Genomic DNA, 18,656 nt, shown 5'->3' with positions numbered 1-18,656 from the left:
TCGCCGCCAGGCGCGTTCCCCCCAGTCGGAGATTCCCGCCCCGCCCCTGCCCATCCCAGGCCTGCTCCCTAGACGCGCTGCGCGCCGAGCGCATCGATCGATCCGCGCTCACCCGGGCATCCACGCTCTCGGCTGCGGACCCCGCGGACCCAGCCCGCCGCTGCTGGGTACCCAGCCCTAGGCTCCATACTCGAAGCTTACGCTGCGCAGCCCTCACCTTCGATTCCTGGCGTCTCCCTGACCTGAGATCTGGAATTGGTCGGGCTGAGTGGCGATTCAGTGCTCGCCGCTGCTGAGGAATCCGGGGCAAAGCAAGGGGAAGGAGAGAAGGGAGTCCCAGGCAGTTTTTGGACATTAGGCGACCAAAGCTGACCAGGACCTTTGCGCAACCTCCACCTCGGTTCTTCTCACCCTCCTTCGAGGGCACCTGGGTTGTTCAGGCAACCCCGGCCCAGGCAGGCCCCTGCCGTCTGCTCCGGAGCTGGGGGGAGGGGGATGGGGGGAGTTAGGAATGTGGACGAGATGGAGAGAGGACAGCTCAGCATGTTTCGATTCTAAATGAGAGATGTTTGTCCGCCCTTTTTAGGGGCACGGAGCGTGAAGTCACCCTGCCTGACCGAGAAGTTCGCGCGCAGGTTTGAGAACGAGCTGAGCCTCTACCCCGCTCCTTGGGCCATCAGCAAGTTGCCCCACAGAGTGGGAGGGGTGTTGGGACCTTGTGGTCCCCCCAGCCACTCCTACCGCATGAAAACCTGGGGATCCAGGACACAGACTCCTTGCATGAGGAATTGGGGGCGAATAGAGTGGGTAGAGACTTGACAGTTAGTTTTATGCCAGCACCATGCATACTCTGGGAAAGGAGGGCCATGTGTTTGGTGACTGGGGTTCTTGATCCTCCACACGCACACTCCCTCTTAAGGGCGAGTCACACCCTGCTGAGCTAGTTTCAAGACGTCTATCCTTCCTTCCTTCTTCCCTTCCCTTTCCTTCCTTCCTTCCTCTTTCCTTTCCTTCCTTCCTTCCTTCCTTCTTCCTTCCTTCCTTCCTTCCTCCTCCTCCTCCCTTTCCCTCTCCTTCCTTTTCCTTCCTTCCCTTCTTCTTCCTTCCTTCCTTCTTCCCCTTTTTTTTCTCCTTTCCTTTTCCTTCCTTCCTTCCTTCCTTCCTTCCTTCCTTCCTTCTTCCTTCCTTCCTTCCTTCCTTCCTTCCTTCCTTCCTTTCCTTCCTTCGTCAGTGGCTGACCCTTTCTAGTCTCTCTGAGTCCCCCTCAATGAATCTCCTCATCATCTTGGCCTGCCTCTCCTGTGTTCTTATAGTAAAACACATTGGTGTATGGGGTACCCTCCTCTTTTAAAGTCCAAATATATCCCGCCTCAGGTTCTGGCCCACGGACACCCCCTCCCCCCAAAAAAAACACCCCTGTCTCCCACACCTCCATCCCAGACTCCAGCAGAGGGGTCATGGAGGACCCATCTGGCAGGCCCAGTGTGAGAGACCATAGAGACCTTTCTGCCAGGGCTAGGGATAGGTAGTACACCAGAGCCAAGGGTTAAGTGGAGAGAGGGCAGGGAACAAAATGGCTTGGGCTGTTTTGGACTCTGGCACAGTCTGAATGTCTTGCCAGCCCAACAGCCTCAGGTGACCATGGGCCCCTCACAAGGTGGCCCTGACCTCAGGAGCAGTTCTCAAGGTGCCCACTTCCACAGGCCCCGCAGGTAATAGGAACCGTGGCCACTGGGTGGCTGCTTGCACTGTGGAGAAGGGTCAGAAGGTAAAAGTCCCCCTGTTTCACATGACCCCACCATCAACATGATGGCTGCAGAACTAAGTTCATCGTGGATTCTAGATACCTCCTTGACTCTCAGGCTCACAATTAGGTGGTCACGAAGTCTGGTCAGCTCTACCCTTCCAAAGCCAGACTACCCTCATTCCCATAGTGGCCTCCTCACTGATGTGCCAATTTATGCCCTTATTATTCCTGTGGATTGTACTCCACATGCCAGGTTGACACCATTAAACGTTAAGTCAGGCCCCATCACTGTCCGCCTAACCCCAATCATGACCCTCCCTCTGCACGCATCATATGCATCTTATTCATAGTGAATAAAGACCCTACAGAGTACTCTGGCCATTTCCCCCACCTTTCGCTCCCCTTTTTCTCCAGCTCTCTAATCTCCAGCCTCAAAGGCTTCCTTGCTGCCTAGAATAGGACAACCTCATTTTCCCTCAGGACTTCTGCAATTGTTCCACTAGGATCACTCTGCAGCCCCTACTTTAGGGGACTCAACTGAGTTCAGCATTTAGGGCTCAGCCTAGACATGACCATTGGCTTTCAAGCAGCCCCTATCTGGCGTCCATTAAAATGCAGTCACTGGAAGAGCAAGCCCCTTACTTGTCCCCTTACTGCTGCCTCCTGGCACAGTCCCTGGCACATGACAGGTGCTTAACATATGTTGAGTGAATGAGTGATACACTCCCTTTTCTACCTTCTTTCTACCTTTCTACCTGATAGGGTCCTGGCGTTTGTCAGAGGCAATAAGGGACTGAGAGGTTCGCAGGGCTAGATATGAGTTCTGGAAAAGACTGGGAAAGAGGAAGAGTGTTCTTGTGGAGGGGAACATTCTGGGCAGAGGCAGGATGTAAGAATAAATCCAGAGACTGAGGAGCTAGGCCTGTTGTGGTATCTTCCTCAGGTAAAAATCCAGCCAACAGCTTTTACTCCTCCTGTGTTACTGGGCCCTTTGCATTCCCTTTCCCTCTGCAAGTTTCCCTAACTGGACCAGGTGGGGGGCTGAGCTTGGAGCAACCCAACCAAGACCAGGGTTTCTGGGCTGGTTTGGTAGCCAGAGCTGAGCCTATTTGGAAACTGATCCTCCTAAAGCTCATGGCTCAACAGACTCCTATTCCTCTGCTGCCAGAGCCTCCCTGGCATCATGAGAAGCCAAACACTGACCCAATCATGACAGGACCCTGGGGGAAAGCAGCCCAGAACGGGACATCTAATTTGGCCTAGGCATCAAGGAAGGCTGCCTGGAGGAAGAATTAGAGATGGGTTTTGAAGGAAAGTAAAGGGATGAATAGGTAGGTGAGTGCTCCAGACAGGGAGCTTAGCATATACAATAGACTCCAGACCCAAACAATCACAGCAGTGTACCTGGAGCACATGGTGGGTGAGAGTGGAACAGAGAGGTTGAGGGCACTGAAAACCAAGCTTTAAAAAGTGGCCTATGTCCAGGGAGCCTGGAACCGCGAAGATTCTCAAGCCTGAGGGAGGTGGCCAGAAGGGTAGTGTCAAGGGCCTTCCCATTTCACCTCAGGTAGAAAACCCTCCAGTGTATGCCCCTCTTCCCTGATCTCAACACCTGGATCAAGCAACGGCGTCAGTGCATCCTCTGGTGGGTACTCAAAGGCGCAGAGATGGGAACCCGGCCCACCGGTTACACCGGAAGCCGGAGTGATAAGAAAGGATGGCAGCAGGCTCAGCAGATGAGCCGCTGAGAGTGGGGATGGGCCTGGGCCGGCGAGTGCGGACCGCCGTGGGGGACCCCAGCAAGTACCAAGCGTCGAATCCTCAACCACAGAGGAATATTCTGTAGCCCGGGAGGGAGGGAGACAGGGGCTTTTACACCACTCTTAGATTCCCGGGAGGTCCAAAAGAATGAACGGCCACACTTCGCGCCCCATGCGAGGATCCCGGCACTGTATCCGCCCGGACCGTCATGCACTGGTAGATGGAGCGCCCTCTGCCTTCGTGGCAGGACTCAAAGGGCGAGTCCTGCCACGAAGAAGCGAGGTGAAGAGGTGAGGATGAAATTCCGCGAGTGTGCGATCTGGCCGGCGGGCCCAAGTTCTTTTCTCCCAAACACCTGGAGTATGGTTTAGGAAAGTCATTTGGCAGGGCCTTGGAGTCTCGCTCACCCCTCTCATGCACCTTATCTCTGATTCACTCATTCATGACTCGTGAATCCCAGTGGGGGTGGGGTGGAGGGCATTTATCAGTGACATACAGGAGAGGTCACCTCGAAACATTAGGGAGGAACCGGCGTCGAAACCCGCGCGAAAGGAATATGGAAAGGCCTAGTGAAATACAGATATTTCAAACTACAGTAGGGACCGCTGTTACTGAGGGAAGTGCCTTGAGAGGGGAAAATCTGGGGGAAGAGCAGGGGTTAACTAGAGCAAAGGTCGAATCCCCCCCTAGGAGGGAAGAGAAGAAAGCAGACTAGTGCAAAGGACCTGTCGCCCAGGGAAGGTTAGTATCTTGGGAATGCCCAGAGGCAAACAAAGCAAGTCAACCATTCATTCATTAAGTCTTGAGCAACTATAGTGCTCTCTAAATTTCTTGTAGGGATTGGTTCCAGGACCCCATTCCCTACAGCCCACCATACCAAAATTCTCCGGATTCTCAGGTCCCTTATATAAAATGGCGTAGTATTTGCTAATAACCTAGACACTTCCTGCTCTATGCTTTAAATCACCTCTAGATTACTTATAATACCTAAAAGAATGTAATGCTACATAAATAGTTGCTATACTATATTGTTGAGGGATAAACTTTGTGGAATTTTTCAATTAAATATTGATTCTAGGTTGTTTGAATTTACTGATGCGGAACTCCGATTTGAGAGGGCCAACGGTATTACGTACCAGGTGCTGGAAATGAGTCTGTCCTTGAGGATCTGCGGGGCGAGGGGGAGGCGGGGACAGGGAGACACGAAATGATTTAATTGTATTAGAAGGTGGTTTAGTACTTGGGGAAAGGTTGGGGGACAGGAGTGCGGGTTATATTAATGGAGTGATTTGGAAGGAGTCATCTGAAGATGTGTAAGAGAGCTCAACAAAGCAGGACCCTGGGTTATTTTAACAAATTTAGTTTTTCAAGGAGAGTCCAAGCCACAGGGATTGTCATGCAGGTGGGGGCAGAAGGACGGGAGCACAGGGGTTTGGGGAGCAGTCCTACGCTGCCAGGCCTTTGCCTCAGGTTCTCTACATCAAGGACCTGGGCACGCAAGAAGTCGTCTCCAATGAGAATACGCTCAGGACGGCCACAGGTACCACACTGGAGAGGTCACCTCGAAACATTAGGGAGGAACCGGCGTCGAAATCCGCGCGAAAGGAATATGGAAAGGCTTAGAGAGAAAGTTGAACGCATGGGGGCGCTAGGATGTGTGAGACAGAGACCAGAAGCGTCCTGAGGGCCCGCAGGGGATGCCAGGACTCTATCCTATAGGAGCAGCCCAGACAAAAGACCGACAAGGAGCGATGCACGCCTGAGGAGTTTTAGGAGAGGCCGGTGGGCCAGGGTGCTGCTGGGGCGAAAAGTGGCATTAAAAGCTTTGCCTGGAGAAAGGCCTTATTGCGCCTGGCGCACGCTCCGTGGTAGGTAAGGGAGGGGCCTTACCTCGCTGTTGCGCCCCGCCCCACGAACAAATATTTGACATTCCAGCCTTATCCCGAGGGGGCGGGGCCCAAACTGCGAAGTTTCCTCCTCCCTCGGGCCTCATTGGCTTAACGCTTCCGCGGGTGGGGACAAGAGAGCAAGCCCGGGTGTGCAGTCCAGAGACCCACAGCCGCACGCCAACACCCGCTTATACTCTAAAGGGGAACAATGGTCGTCTGAAGACGCTGGAAGAATTGTCTACTTCCATCTCCCTCCACGCCGCCGTGCCTGGCGGGAGTCACTTCCGATTCGGGCGCCTCAGTCTCTTTATCCGTCAAGCGGGGACGCAGTGCGGGATCAATGGGCAAGGTCTCCGAGCCCCCCAGCTCTTTCGCTCTCTCCATTGTCCGAAGGTTCGGATGCAGTGCCCTGCTTTTCCGAAATCGCGAGGTGCTGCTTCCGCTTCAGTTTCGGCTCGGGCTTGGCAACCCCATGTCTGGCAACCTCCGCCGGGCTGAAGTTCTTTCTTCCCGTCGGATTCTTATTTAGTTTCTCAGTCATATAAACGGGAGAATTGGGAGAAGTCCGGGGCGGCCTAGAAACGTGCTGTAAAGGAGCCTCACCAAGATTGATGGGGAGAAAGGGTACTGGGAGCCCTCCACGCGGGACTGTCCGAATTAGGATGTCGGTCCCAGATGGAAAAGATCTGCAGTCCGCACGCGCAATTCACACATTTGCAACCAGTCCCCACCCGCCAGCGCGCTTACATCTCTAGGCAACAGGCCGGTTGGCAAGGGGGTAGGGCGACAATTTCAAGCAGGAGTTCCCACGTGGGGTAAGGGTGAGGCACCAGGCCCAGACTATCCGGCTTAGCCCCGTCTAGAGTGCCATTCTCGGGAGTAGAGTGAGTCTCCTCCTCCTTCCCAGCACCAGGCCTGCGCACCTCCGACCGCGCTTCGGCACCACGGGCACTTTCTGGAGCCAGGCTAAGGCCCGGCCTTCGCATCTGTATGGACAAGCTTTGCCCAGTGACCTCTGATGATTCCCGCCCCCTCCTCCCCACCCCCACGGCTCTAATGAACTCTGGTGATCCCTGTCCCGCACAGTCGGACTCTGGTGATCCCCCACACAGGCCTCCGAGTGATCCCCCTGCAACTCTCACCGCCTTTGACCCTTTGGTGACTTCTGTCACTCCCCAGGCCCCCCACAGCCCCTAGACTGCCTCCTGGTGATTTTCACAAGTCTCATGTGACCCTTAGGACTAGAGAAGGCCTCTGGTTTTGCCCTTGGCGGAGGCCTCACGGTGAGAGGCTGAGAGGAGGGGAAGGATGGAGTCACCCCAGAAGTCAGTGGACTGTGGAAATGGGAGTTCGGGCTCCAAGCGCGCGCCCAGGCCCGGCGTGTGAGTGCGCGCGTCCTGGGCTAGGTTCTAGTGGCCCTCCCCAACGGCTCCAGGGGCCGCCCTTGGTCACGTGGCCAGCAGGGCCGACAGGTAACTCGCCCAGCGAGGGCGGGGGCTGGTAGCTGCCCCGCCTTGTGGGGCACCGCGGGCGGGTCTTAGCAGCGCCCACAGCTCCAGCCCGGCCGCAGGTGCCGCCCCCAAAACACGGTGTCCCGCCCAAGCTGGTCCGCGTCTGCCTTCTGTCGGTGCGTGCGTGCGCCTCGTCGGTCCGCGCGTGTGTGACCGAGCGCCCCCTTCCTCTACGGCCATGACTCCGCCGCCACCTCAGCCACCGCCCTCGGGTCCGAACCCCGCCGCAGACTCCGCTGCCGACCCCTGCCCAGAGCTTGGCCCCTTGATCGTACTGTTCGGAGCCACGGCGGGAGCACTGGGGCCGGACCTCGGCTCCGACGAGACTGATTTAATCCTTCTAGTGTGGCAAGTGGTGGAGCCACGGAGCCGCCAGGTAGGGTGGAAAGTGGGCAGTGGGGTCCCTAGGGAGCTTCAGGATCCGAAGGGCTCAGTGGCTGATCGGTTCCCCATCCGCTCGCAGGTGGGGACGCTGCACAAATCACTGATTCGCGCCGAGGCGGCCGCATTGAGCCCGCAGTGCCGCGAGGCGAGTGGCCTGAGCGCCGACAGCCTGGCGCGGGCTGAGCCGCTGGACAAGGTGCTGCAGCAGGTGAGCGCCGGGGCTGGGGTGAGCGGAGACGCTGCCCCGCCGTGGGGACATTTCTCGGTGGGATAGGCGGCAGCGGGCGAGGCCTGGTGCGCTGCGACTAACTGGCCCGGGCGGTAGGACGGGTTCCTGTTGTTTGAAACTTTCAGCGACTCCCGCGTGTGTGTGTGTCCACGTGTACGGGCCATTCCTGGGGACGTCTTTTCAGCTTTTCCAGATCCACCTTACTGCGAGGGTGGGAATGGAGGCCGTAAGGCCCTTCCCAGAGTCCCTGGCCGGCGGGGTAGCGAGGCCAAGACCTAGACGCCTCTGGGAACCTACCCGGTCGGGTCTCCCAAAACAGCAGCAGGAAGCCGAAAGGGCTGAGGGGCGTAGGCTTGGTCATAGGTCATGGTCCCTGCCGCCTGCGACCTCGGCCCACCCACCCACCTGGGAGACGCTGGAGCAGGGGCATAGGGCGTTGTCTGCCCCAGAGGCAGACGCCGCCAGGTGTAAGCTGCTCGTTTAGGCCTGTCCCGGCCGGCAGGCCAGGCGTGGGCGCTGTCCGGACCCCGCCTGGAGGCTACCTGTCTCCTGAGTGCAAAGGCCTAGGGTGTCTCCTGTCCCAGACTGCAGTGGGAGGCGGTTCTCATTGCTGTTTTCTTTTTCTTACCTTCACTCCTGTACTCACCCCCTGCCTAACTCTTGAGTGTTGAATAAGTGCTTTACACGCACAAATTCTTTCATCTTCCAACAACTTTGGTGGTTCCTGATGAGGAAACGGAGACACAAAGATGTTGAACCTGGTCTGTTCCAGAAGGGCTTCCAGGGCAGCCTCACTTGAGGGGTGCGCTGAAAGAGAGCTGGGTTGCCTTGCTCCGCCAGCCTCAGATTGTAGAGCTGGCATGGGGGAGGTTCTTGGGCCTGTTCTTAGTGCTTATACCGGTTCTCCAGTAGGAATGGAGGCTGGGGGAGGGGCTGGTAGCTTCTGGAGTGCCACCCCTTCTGTGAGCAAACAGTTGAGTGCCAACTGGTCGATAGGGTGTGGGTCAAAGCTCATGCTGTCCCTGGTGTCCAGGTGTGGAGCTCTGTCCTTGGAGTTTCTCCGCTTCTCGGTTGGTCAGACGTAGAGGCGGGGCTGCCATTGACCATGAGCAGGATGGGCCTCAGGCGGGACTGGGCCTCCCCCACCTGTCTGAGGGTGGTGCCTGGTCAGGGACAGGTTTAACCTGCTTTGCCCCGCCTCTTCCTACCTGCTTGTCCCTCTCCACCAGGTGTTTGCTCTGGCCTCACTCCAGACTCCTGTGGTGTGTGCAATGGGGGCTTGGGTGATAATGTAACTGCCCCCATTTGGCCTGTAGAAAGTGATGGTGGATTGGGGGAGAAGGACACAGAGCCAGGCCCAAAAGGCGTGGCCAACTCCTACTCCCCAAGCAGGGTAGGGCTGAACATCTGGCTGAACCAGCTTTGCAGCCTGTGCCCTCTTTCTTCCTGCCTGCCCAGCTGTGAGTCTGTCTGTCTCTCTCCCAATCCCTATCCCCAGTTCTCACAGCTGGTGAGCGGGGATGTGGCTCTGCTGGGCGGGGGCCCCTACATGCTCTGCACTGATGGGCAGCAGCTGCTGCGACAGGTCCTGCACCCCGAGGCCTCCAGGAAGGTATGCCACTGAGGGCACAACAGGGGGTAGGGTTTCTAGGAACTCCATTGTGGGGTGGGCAGAGTGGCTCAGTTTCCCCCATTCATCCCCACTCACATGTGCCCCCAGAACCTGGTGCTCCCCGACACCTTCTTCTCCTTCTACGACCTCCGCAGAGAGTTCCATGTGCAGCACCCGAGCACCCGCCTTGCCAGGGACCTCACCGTGGCCACCATGGCACAGGGTATCTGTGACCCAGTGAGGTTAGGGTGGAGGGACGACCATAGGCTGTATGTGTCTGAGTATGTGCATACTGGTGGGTTATATGAACACATGCAAGTTGACGCTGCTGAGACCTTGAGTGCACGTCTCTGGTCTGTGCTGAGGCTTATTTGGAATATGGGCATATGTTTGTTTATGTCTGGGCTGCGGGCCCTGTAAGGACATACAGGAGTTGGGCCAAAACAAATGTGTTTGCTGGGATTCTGCATGTATCTATATAGGGTACTTGGGCTGAGGTGAGACCAGGATTAGTGCTCATGCTGGCCCTCTCATGTTGGAATTCCCTCATTGTGATGTCTCTGCTCGTAGACTTAGGGCTGGAGACAGATGCCACAGAAGATGACTTTGGGGTCTGGGAAGTGAAGACAATGGTAGCTATCATCCTCCACCTGCTCGAAGGGCCCAGTGGTAAGGTTCCTCTCACCACCTGTCACCTGTTCTCTTTGAGGGCTGGGTGAATGCCTACCTATTAATTGTCAAAGTTCCCCTCTCCACTTGTTACTTTCTCGGAGAGACTAAAGTGGAAGTCCTTTTGTCACCTCTTCATCCACCTCGACTGTCCTCTTTTTGCAGAGCTTGGTGGGGAGAGCCCCTCCACCAGATCCTGCTGACGCCTGTGCCATCTCTTCTCAGGTCAATTGTTTTCGAAGCCCGAGGTGGTAAAACAGAAATACGAGACGGGACCTTGGTGAGTGTGGGGCAGGGGTCGGGATGACAACAGCTGGATAGTTCTGACCTTGTGCCCTGCTCTCACAGCAGCAAGGCCGATGTGGTAGACAGTGAGACAGTGGTTCGGGCCCGTGGACTACCCTGGCAGTCATCAGACCAGGACGTGGCGCGCTTCTTCAAAGGGCTCAACATTGCCAGGTGGGTACGGCAGGATGGGCGGGCCCAGGAGGGCAAGCCTACCTAGGAGGCACTAACACAGCACTGGCTCCACAGGGGTGGTGTAGCACTCTGCCTCAACGCCCAGGGCCGCAGAAATGGCGAGGCCCTCATCCGCTTTGTGGACAGCGAGCAGCGGGACCTAGCGCTGCAGAGACACAAGCATCACATGGGTGTCCGCTATATCGAGGTGGGGCTTTGGGCTGGGAGCGGAGCGGAGCAGAGCTGAGGCCAGCCAGGCCTGAGACCCATGGGCTGTCCCCACTGTACCCACAGGTATATAAAGCAACAGGAGAGGAGTTTGTAAAGATTGCAGGGGGTGAGTGTGTCCCCAGCAGTTCCTTGCTTCCCCTGGTTTTTGACCCATGTCCCACTTCCCTACCAACCCTTGCCTTTCTGCTCCCCCGTGTGCCAGGTGTGGATGGGTATTTGGAAGGGCATGAATGAAGTCAGCAGGTGACTCCCATGCCTCCCCCAACCCCCACAAGGCACATCACTAGAGGTGGCTCGTTTCCTGTCACGGGAAGACCAAGTGATCCTGCGACTTCGGGGACTGCCCTTCTCGGCTGGGCCAGCAGATGTGCTGGGCTTCCTGGGGCCAGAATGCCCAGTGACTGGGGGTGCCGACGGTCTGCTCTTTGTGCGCCACCCTGATGGCCGGCCCACTGGTGATGCCTTTGCACTCTTTGCTTGTGAGGAGCTGGCACAGGCTGCACTGCGCAGGCACAAGGGCATGCTGGGTAAGCGATACATTGAACTCTTCCGGAGCACTGCAGCTGAGGTGCAGCAGGTAAGCACCCAGGGGTCCCCACCCCTCCCCCATGGGTTTCATCCCCCATGTCCCCACCCTACTTGGCATGACCAGCCTGTTGCTGCCTTCCTTAGGTTCTGAACCGCTACGCATCCAGCCCACTCCTTCCCACACTGACTGCTCCACTGCTGCCCATCCCTTTCCCACTGGCAGCTGGGACTGGGAGAGATTGTGTACGCCTTCGAGGCCTGCCTTACACAGCCACCATTGAAGATATCCTGAGCTTTCTGGGGGAGGCAGCAGCTGACATCCGGCCCCATGGTGTGCACATGGTGCTCAACCAACAGGTGAGGGTGCTGCCTGTAAAGAGATACAGATAATTAAGGGTGTGTGGTTGGGGGTAAGGCACTCATGGAGCAGGACAGACTGCTTACAGGATGGTGTGCACAGGGCCGACCATCAGGTGATGCCTTCATCCAGATGACTTCAGCAGAGCGGGCCATAGCTGCTGCTCAGCGTTGCCATAAGAAAGTGATGAAGGAACGCTACGTGGAGGTTGTCCCTTGCTCCACAGAGGAGATGAGCCGTGTTCTGATGGGGGGCACTTTGGGCCGCAGTGGCATGTCCCCTCCGCCCTGCAAACTGCCCTGTGAGTGTCCCAGGACTGGGGAAGGAGGAGGCATGTGGGTATTGTTATAACCCTTACTTTCTGCGGTAGAGACTCCTTTCTGGCTGCCCTACCCAGGGCAGTGCTGGGCTCCTTGTACATGTCCTCTCTACTTCTGCTTCTAGGCCTCTCACCACCCACCTACGCCACCTTCCAGGCCACCCCAACACTCATTCCCACTGAGACAGCAGCTCTCTATCCCTCTTCAGCACTGCTCCCGGCTGCCAGGGTACCTGCTGCCCCCACCCCTGTTGCCTACTACCCAGGGCCAGCCACTCAGCTCTACATGAACTACACAGCTTACTATCCCAGGTACCCTGCTGTTAAGAGAACTCCACAGTCTTGCCCCCTGTCCTTGTTTTCGGGGAGGGACGTGATCCCCTTCCTGGGCCGGATAATCCAAGGTCTGTGAGATGACAAGGAAGTGACAGCTGTGGGCTGGCTGATGCTATTTACAAACTAGGATGGAGATGACTATAGAGGTAGGGACTTTAGGGAGGAGGAACTGAACTAAGCACAAGGCAGAAGCAAAAGAAGAGGGAGGCAGGCCTTGGTCTAGGCCATAGGTGGGGCTGTATTACTAAAACCTTGCCTCTCTCACTCTAGCCCCCCAGTATCCCCCACCACTGTGGGCTACCTCACCACGCCCCCTGCTGCCCTGGCCTCTGCTCCCACCTCAGTGTTGTCCCAACCGGGAACTCTGGTGCGTATGCAGGGTGTCCCATACACAGCTGGTATGAAGGATCTGCTCAGCGTCTTCCAGGCCTACCAGGTGAGGTGTGGCTGGAGGGCTTGGGGACTTGGTTGAGCCTGGAGCTCCTTGCCCTAAATCTCTGTCCCTTCTGTAGCTAGCCCCTGATGACTACACCAGCCTGATGCATGTTGGTGACCCACCTCGCACTGTGCTACAGACCCCCAAAGAGTGGGTGTGTTTGTAGGTGAGGGAGCCAGAAGGTAAGAGCTGGCTGATGTCCTCAGCTGTCTCTCCTGCATCTAGAGAACCAGTGCCCTCAACCTGGTAGCTTCTTTCTGGCTTGTTAAAGCTCTCAGAAGGCACCCAGAAGAGCGCAAGTCCTAGCTCCATCCCCCACTTATTGCTCTGCTGTTCACCCCAAAAATGATGGCTGGACCCTGCATGCAGGGCTGAGGGCACAATGGTGCTACCCTGCTCCCAATGGCCTGGTCTGGGCCTCCTGAGTAGCACCAGAGAGACTTTGGTATGTTATGGCTATGGCCCACGTCCACAGATTCGGTGGGGATGACATCACAGCAGGCTTGCCTTCTTTTTTAAAACGTAAGCCCTGGTGCCTTCAATGTATGACTCCTGGGAGCTTCTGAGTAAAGATCCCAATGGTGGGAGGAAAAGAAACAGAGAGTGCTGGTCCCAACCCCAGGATACTTGGACCTTAGTGGCCATGTTGTGTCAGGTGTGGTCTCACCTAAGGATGCTAGCCCCTCCGGCCTGGCACAAGGACTGTCAGATGGCAAAACCACAGGCTGTTTTGATGGACTGTACTGCAGTATCCCCAGAGGACACTAGGGGGCAGGAGGCCCTCACACAAAAACTCAGGCTTGAATTTTAAAGGGGACTTTTCTGCCTACTTTTCGTGCACACCTTGGGCAGGCAAGTTGTCCTGAACTCAGCAGACACCGTGGAATGTCCTTTGCACCCATTAGAGGGTGCAGAACTGAAGCTTCGGAAGGAAATCTGGAACTCTACCCTCTCTTCCATAAAATAAACAAAGGTTTCTAACCACGTGGACTTTTTAAAAGCTGAAGTGCCCTTAGCTTTGGGCCCCAGAGGGAGGGGCTCCATACCAGCCCCAGGCGGAGGAAAACTCAGGCAGATTTCAAGGAGACTGTTGACCTGTCGCCGTTTATTATTTCAGCACTGTAACTGAGGAGCCTGAATTGCTGGCTCTTCCCTTTGTATTTGTATAAGGAGCACTGTACTCCTATAAAAGGTTTTAAAATACAAAATGTACAAGAAAACACAATCCCGAGTGCTGTAAACATAACTGAGAACCAGTCCTTAACCGAACATCATCCATTTTTATAAAATACAAGGTTTCAACTTAAGCCCATCTGAGCCTTAAAGATGACCATCTGTTCTGAATATCAAAAACAGGGCTTCACAGCCAGAGCCAGCAGAGGTCTGGGGATAACGACTAGTCCTGGGCAGGGGTGGGCTGCACCCCAGGCAGCAGCACCACACATGATCCTGGAGACATCTGTTCTTTTAAAGCTGTTTTCAGCCATGTTTCTCTCTGTCTCCAGTAAGCAGAGGCTGCTCAACCCAAGATCTCAAACAGGCTGGAGGGGAAAGGGTGGGTGCTAGCATGCCCAACTGCTCAGTGCTGCTACTAGAACTCAATTTGCATAGTCCAGTGGATGTGTGCTTTAACACCACTATGTTGACGAAAATTTAAATCTTTATCTACAAAGCCAAAAAATATTAACTCGTACACCAAAGCTTTTACAAAGCTAATACAAAACTGCTTACGTAGTCTACAAAGCTCTATTTTAAAATTTAACTTTTATTTTAAATAGGAAAGCATTTCTAGTGCTACAGGCATCAAGGTATTTAAAAGGCATCAAAATTTGGTGCATAGCAACTCTGGATCATAGAGGCTTTTATTCTTGAGGACAGCAGAGCAACCCCCAATAGGTCTTGCAAGGGGAACTCCTGCAAGAACCCCATGTGGGGCAGCTACACCAGGGGCAAGAGGGTGGAGGCAAGTCTGGCCACCTCTCTAGAACTTCATCTCAGGGCCCAGCCCCCCACAACCTTCAAAGGAAGCTGTGGGCTTCCAACTACAGGCCTTGAAAAATCTCATTGTCCACACCATGACACAACTCACTTTGAAAGAAAATATGGAAACACCCAGTTCTAAGGGACCAGGAGTGATTTGCTGAAGTACAGGAATTTTAACTAGTTTGGGTGTCGGGGGGAGGGGACTTTAAACATCATAGTTCAAAGGGAAGAAAAAAAAGGACCATACTTCCTCATCCTGGGTAAATAGCTCTTACCTGCCTGACTATAGGTGGTGGGCAATGAGCTGGCTCCCTCTGCCCAGGACTCACTTGGCCTCAGTAGAGAATCCTGGCAACTAGGACCCACAATCCCCTGGAACAACAGCATCAAGCCTCTGACCAACCCAGCATGTTGTCTCACATGTAGGCACTCAAAAATTTTGCTTCCTGAATGAATGAAGTACATCATTTCATGTGAAAATGTACTGCAAACTTCAGGGGCTTTGAACTAGGTCTAGGCCTTGAACCAGGTAACTTATCCCATTAACGGGAAGGGTAAGGGCAGGGCTTGGAAAAAAGCACCCAAGTTGGGCACCTCCTTTGGTAGACAGCAGGCTGGAGTTTCTCGCTGGCCCCTGCCTTGGACGCCAGCCTCACCTGCAGCAGCACCAGGGCATCTTTGGTCTGGAGGGTCAGGTCTATGATGCTACCTCATTTTTGGATTTGCTTCAAAGACTTTTTGGGAAAAGGCTGGTTTCTAGGCCATGCAGATGGAACTGGGTGGGCCAGAATCATTTTAGGCTGTAAAAAGCATGAGGGATAAGCATTCCATGACAGGGAATCTTAAAAGCTTCCCATCTGGAGTCCTGCATTTTCTCTGCTTTTGTCCTGTAGCATAGCTCATTTGTGCTTAGCTTCTGACAGAGCCTACCCCCCAGAGATGAATTTGAACCAGCAAAGTTGCCTAAAAACCATCACGATGAGACTGTGGCTTCAAAGGTTACAGAGCAGGCAAATGCCAATGATCCCATTTGGAAAAGGTCTGGGATCAGAGGACACAAAAGGGAAGAACACTCCAAAACCTCCTTGTTTGTAGGATGGCAGGAAATTAAAGCTATCAAGCTAAGACCTCACCTTTCGAAGTCACCTTATACGTAGCTACTTTACCCAAGGCCCTGAGGGGAAAAAAGTAATTTCAACATGGAGTCAGTATGGAGAGATTGCAAGATTACCTAGAAAGTTACAAAAAGGCTATGCTCTGGAATGTTATTTTGTATTCCAACACTTCAATGATTGGAATGGTCTCTTATTTTATCTAACAGTTTACTTTTATAAAGAGGTATGAGCTACCATTTGGCTTTATTTCCTATTAATCTATTGAAAAGCTTTAGGACACATGCTGATTTTCTGAGGCATAGGTGTGGGCTTGGGAGAATTTTTTTCTTTTATGTTTGCCTCTGGAAGGTTTTATCAAAATTTCTTATTTTAAAAATATCAAAGCTAACGGGTCCTTCAAATGACCATAGAGCAGTACGAATCGCCAATCCTAGCTAAGCAACCAGGTCGCCTGCAAAAACAGCACCTCTCAAATGAAGAGCCTGCTGTATTCACACTCAAAGCACCCATCATATAAAAGTATCCTATTCAAAAATAAAAAGCAAAGCTCATTTCCCCAAAGCTCATATAGTCTATGCTGCTCCTGTTCTTTTACAAAGTCTACCCAAGGCCTAAGGTGGAGGAATGCTGCTTTCCCCACAGTGACCCTAACTCCTGGCACCAGTCCTGAAGGCCACGGAGTTGGAAACCCAAAGTCCAAGGAGACAAACATGCTGAGAAGTTATGTGGTGGTAGACGCAAGGCTGCAGCAAGCACTGTCAGAGCCCTTCGGATCTTCCTAAATCCAGGGAATCAGGACCAGGGAGGGGAGACTGCCTGCTCACCCCTGTTCCTTGGGAAACAGAAATCTGGGACATGTCTCTCCCAATTATCTCGTTCACTGAAAAACAAGAAAAGGGAGAGTGATTAGTGACCTGTGTGTGACAGATCATATGATGCTCAATGCCAAGCTCTATTTCAAAGACATTTTTTCCCTTGCCACGGTTTTCCATAAAGGTGCTTGAAGCCTGCTGCTGAGCTGAATGCAAACATCATTCCATAAGCTGTTCGAGACCCCTCCTTCTCTCCCTTTCAGTTCAGTGTGGGTTGGGAAGGGCGATGGCTGATAGAACGGGCAAACTTTCTTACCCTTACTCTAAAGGTTCATGCTCTAGAACAGAGGACAGGACACTTCTGAAGTAAGTGTTCACCTTAATCTAACTTTTCCTTAATTTGTATCTCTTTAGAAAGTTTCCCCTTTTCTGATTCCTGCAATACACCTCACATATAAAGTAAATGAAATGAATGCTTTAGTGAGAATGAACCATTGAGATTTGGGGGTTATTTTGTTGTCCTTTGCTAATGAAAACATCCTTTATTATGCGGGGGTATTTGTATTGTTTCTGATCCTTTCTAATTTCAGGCTTTTTCTCTTGGTTTCCATGATGTGCCGAGCACCTCAGGGAGCACAATGCTCTGTGAGGTCCAGTGCAAAGAATTTCAGTTAAGGAACCAACATAGAAGGGAACACCCCAAATAAGAATCTTTAGTTCTCTCACCATGAGCACTCTTTGCTTTGAAATGAAAATAGTTTGCTTTATCAGCTGAAGAGTCTACTAATTCCACTCCCAGGCATATATTCAAGAGAAATGAAAACTTATATGCACATAAAACTTGTACTCAACTCAAATGTTCATAGCAGCATTATTCATAATAGCCCCAAATGTCTATGAAGCAATGAATGGATAAAGTGTCTATCCATACAATAGAATATTATTCAGCTATAAAAAGGAATAAAGTTCTAATAGATGCCACACATGGAAGAACCTTGAAAACATGCTGCTCATCAACAGATGATTGGATAAAGAAGTTGTGGTACATATATACAATGGAATATTACTCAGCCATAAAAAATGAAATGTTACCAATTGCAATGACATGGATAGATCTAGAGGATATTATGCTAAGTGAAATAAGTCAAACAAAGACAAATATCACATGATCTCACATGTGGAATCTAGAGAACAAAATGAATAAAGACAACGAGAACAGACTCACAGATACAGAGAATGGTGATTGCCAAATGGGAGAGGAATTGGGGGTTGAGTGAAAAAAGTAAAGGGATTAAGAGGTACAAATTGGAAGTTACGAAATAATCACGGGGATCTGAGATACAGCACATAAAACACAGTCATTAATATCGTAATAACTATGTATAGTGCCAGGTGAGTACTAGACTAATCAGAGGAATCACTTCGTAAATTATATAAATGTCTAACCATTATGCTATATACCTGAAACTAATATAATACTGAATGTCAACTCTAACTGAAAAATAAAAATTTAAATAAAAAACCCCACAATATTATGCCATGTAAAGGAAGCCTGACACAAAGGCCATATGTTGTTTGATTCCATTTGTATAAATGGCCACAACAGGCCAATCCATATAGACGGAAAATAGATGGGTGGTTACCAGGAGTTATGGGGCATGACTGCTGATGCATGTGGAGTTTCTTTTTGGAAAAATGAAAATGTTCTAAAATTAGATAGTGGTGATGGTTGCGCAACTCTGTGAATATATTAAAAACTACTGATTTGTATACTTTCAAGGCTGTTATAAACAAAAACAGACCAAGACAAAAAAATGTTATCCTCATTATTCGATGTGATCATAGAGCAAAGGAGACACTAACAATCATTTTTTAAAAATCTCAAAGTATTAACATCTAATCTTTTTATAGTTTAGGTAGTTAAGAAAAAAATTCTTCAAACTCATACTCATTATGGCTATAAGGAGAAGGGAACCAACATTTATTCTTTCTACAAACATTTATTGAGCATCCATGGGTTAGATTTTATAGATGAAATTTTATATCTTATTTTAATTAATCTTCACAACATTTTAAGATCACTACTCTACCACACTTTATGGATAAGTTAACTGAGGCATTGACAGTTCACATTATTTGCTTAGTAAATGGTGGAATCATCTTTAAAACACATGTCACTTTTTGGAGGCCAGAAGAGTAGAGAAGCAGGGAAATCACTTAGACAAGGAAAATGCAGAAGACCTGAACAAATGTGATATTAGAGAAGGGAGAATGAAT

The 18,656-nt window shown here is 52.2% G+C and overlaps 2 protein-coding genes across 7 annotated transcripts in view; one reads left to right on the top strand and one right to left on the bottom strand.

The window, feature by feature from the left end:
* Positions 1-6,536: 6,536 nt before the first annotated feature.
* Positions 6,537-13,776, top strand: ESRP2 (epithelial splicing regulatory protein 2). Of its 4 annotated transcripts, none has more exons than XM_039851875.1 (15): positions 6,537-7,284; positions 7,372-7,500; positions 9,020-9,133; positions 9,242-9,356; positions 9,704-9,802; positions 10,028-10,082; positions 10,154-10,261; positions 10,337-10,469; positions 10,556-10,598; positions 10,768-11,069; positions 11,165-11,377; positions 11,481-11,679; positions 11,823-12,009; positions 12,304-12,469; positions 12,546-13,776. In XM_039851875.1, the coding sequence occupies exons 1-15, from the start codon at positions 7,087-7,089 to the stop codon at positions 12,633-12,635; spliced, it is 2,151 nt and encodes a 716-aa protein (XP_039707809.1). In that variant the 5' UTR covers positions 6,537-7,086; the 3' UTR covers positions 12,636-13,776. The 4 variants fall into 4 exon arrangements, with proteins under 4 accessions (XP_039707809.1, XP_039707808.1, XP_039707811.1 ...); XM_039851874.1 differs by having other exon boundaries at positions 10,151-10,261; XM_039851877.1 differs by having other exon boundaries at positions 10,124-10,261; positions 11,907-12,009.
* Positions 13,555-18,656, bottom strand: part of NFATC3 (nuclear factor of activated T cells 3) — a 96,347-nt gene continuing 91,245 nt past the window's right edge. For all 3 annotated transcript variants that reach the window (XM_039851870.1, XM_039851869.1, XM_039851871.1), the window contains one exon: positions 13,555-16,447. Coding sequence is in view for 2 of the 3 variants with exons in the window: in XM_039851869.1 (XP_039707803.1) it covers positions 16,326-16,447 (122 nt within the window). In the remaining variant the exon portion in view is untranslated. The remainder of the gene's footprint in view (positions 16,448-18,656) is intronic.

Source organism: Pteropus medius, unplaced genomic scaffold (genome assembly GCF_902729225.1).
Source record: "Pteropus medius unplaced genomic scaffold, Ma_sr-lr_union100, whole genome shotgun sequence".
Classification (NCBI taxonomy): domain Eukaryota; kingdom Metazoa; phylum Chordata; class Mammalia; order Chiroptera; family Pteropodidae; genus Pteropus; species Pteropus medius.
The sequence above is the reverse complement of the archived record's forward strand: the minus strand, read 5'-3'. Positions and strand labels throughout refer to the sequence as shown.

Excerpts from the sequence above, each read along its gene's own strand:
- ESRP2 (XM_039851873.1), top strand. The coding sequence starts at position 7,087 with ATGACTCCGCCGCCACCTCAGCCACCGCCCTCGGGTCCGAACCCCGCC. Across the intron at positions 9,134-9,241 it reads ACCCCGAGGCCTCCAGGAAG|AACCTGGTGCTCCCCGACAC; the intron begins GTATGCCACTGA and ends ATGTGCCCCCAG. Across the intron at positions 11,070-11,164 it reads CTGCAGCTGAGGTGCAGCAG|GTTCTGAACCGCTACGCATC; the intron begins GTAAGCACCCAG and ends TGCCTTCCTTAG.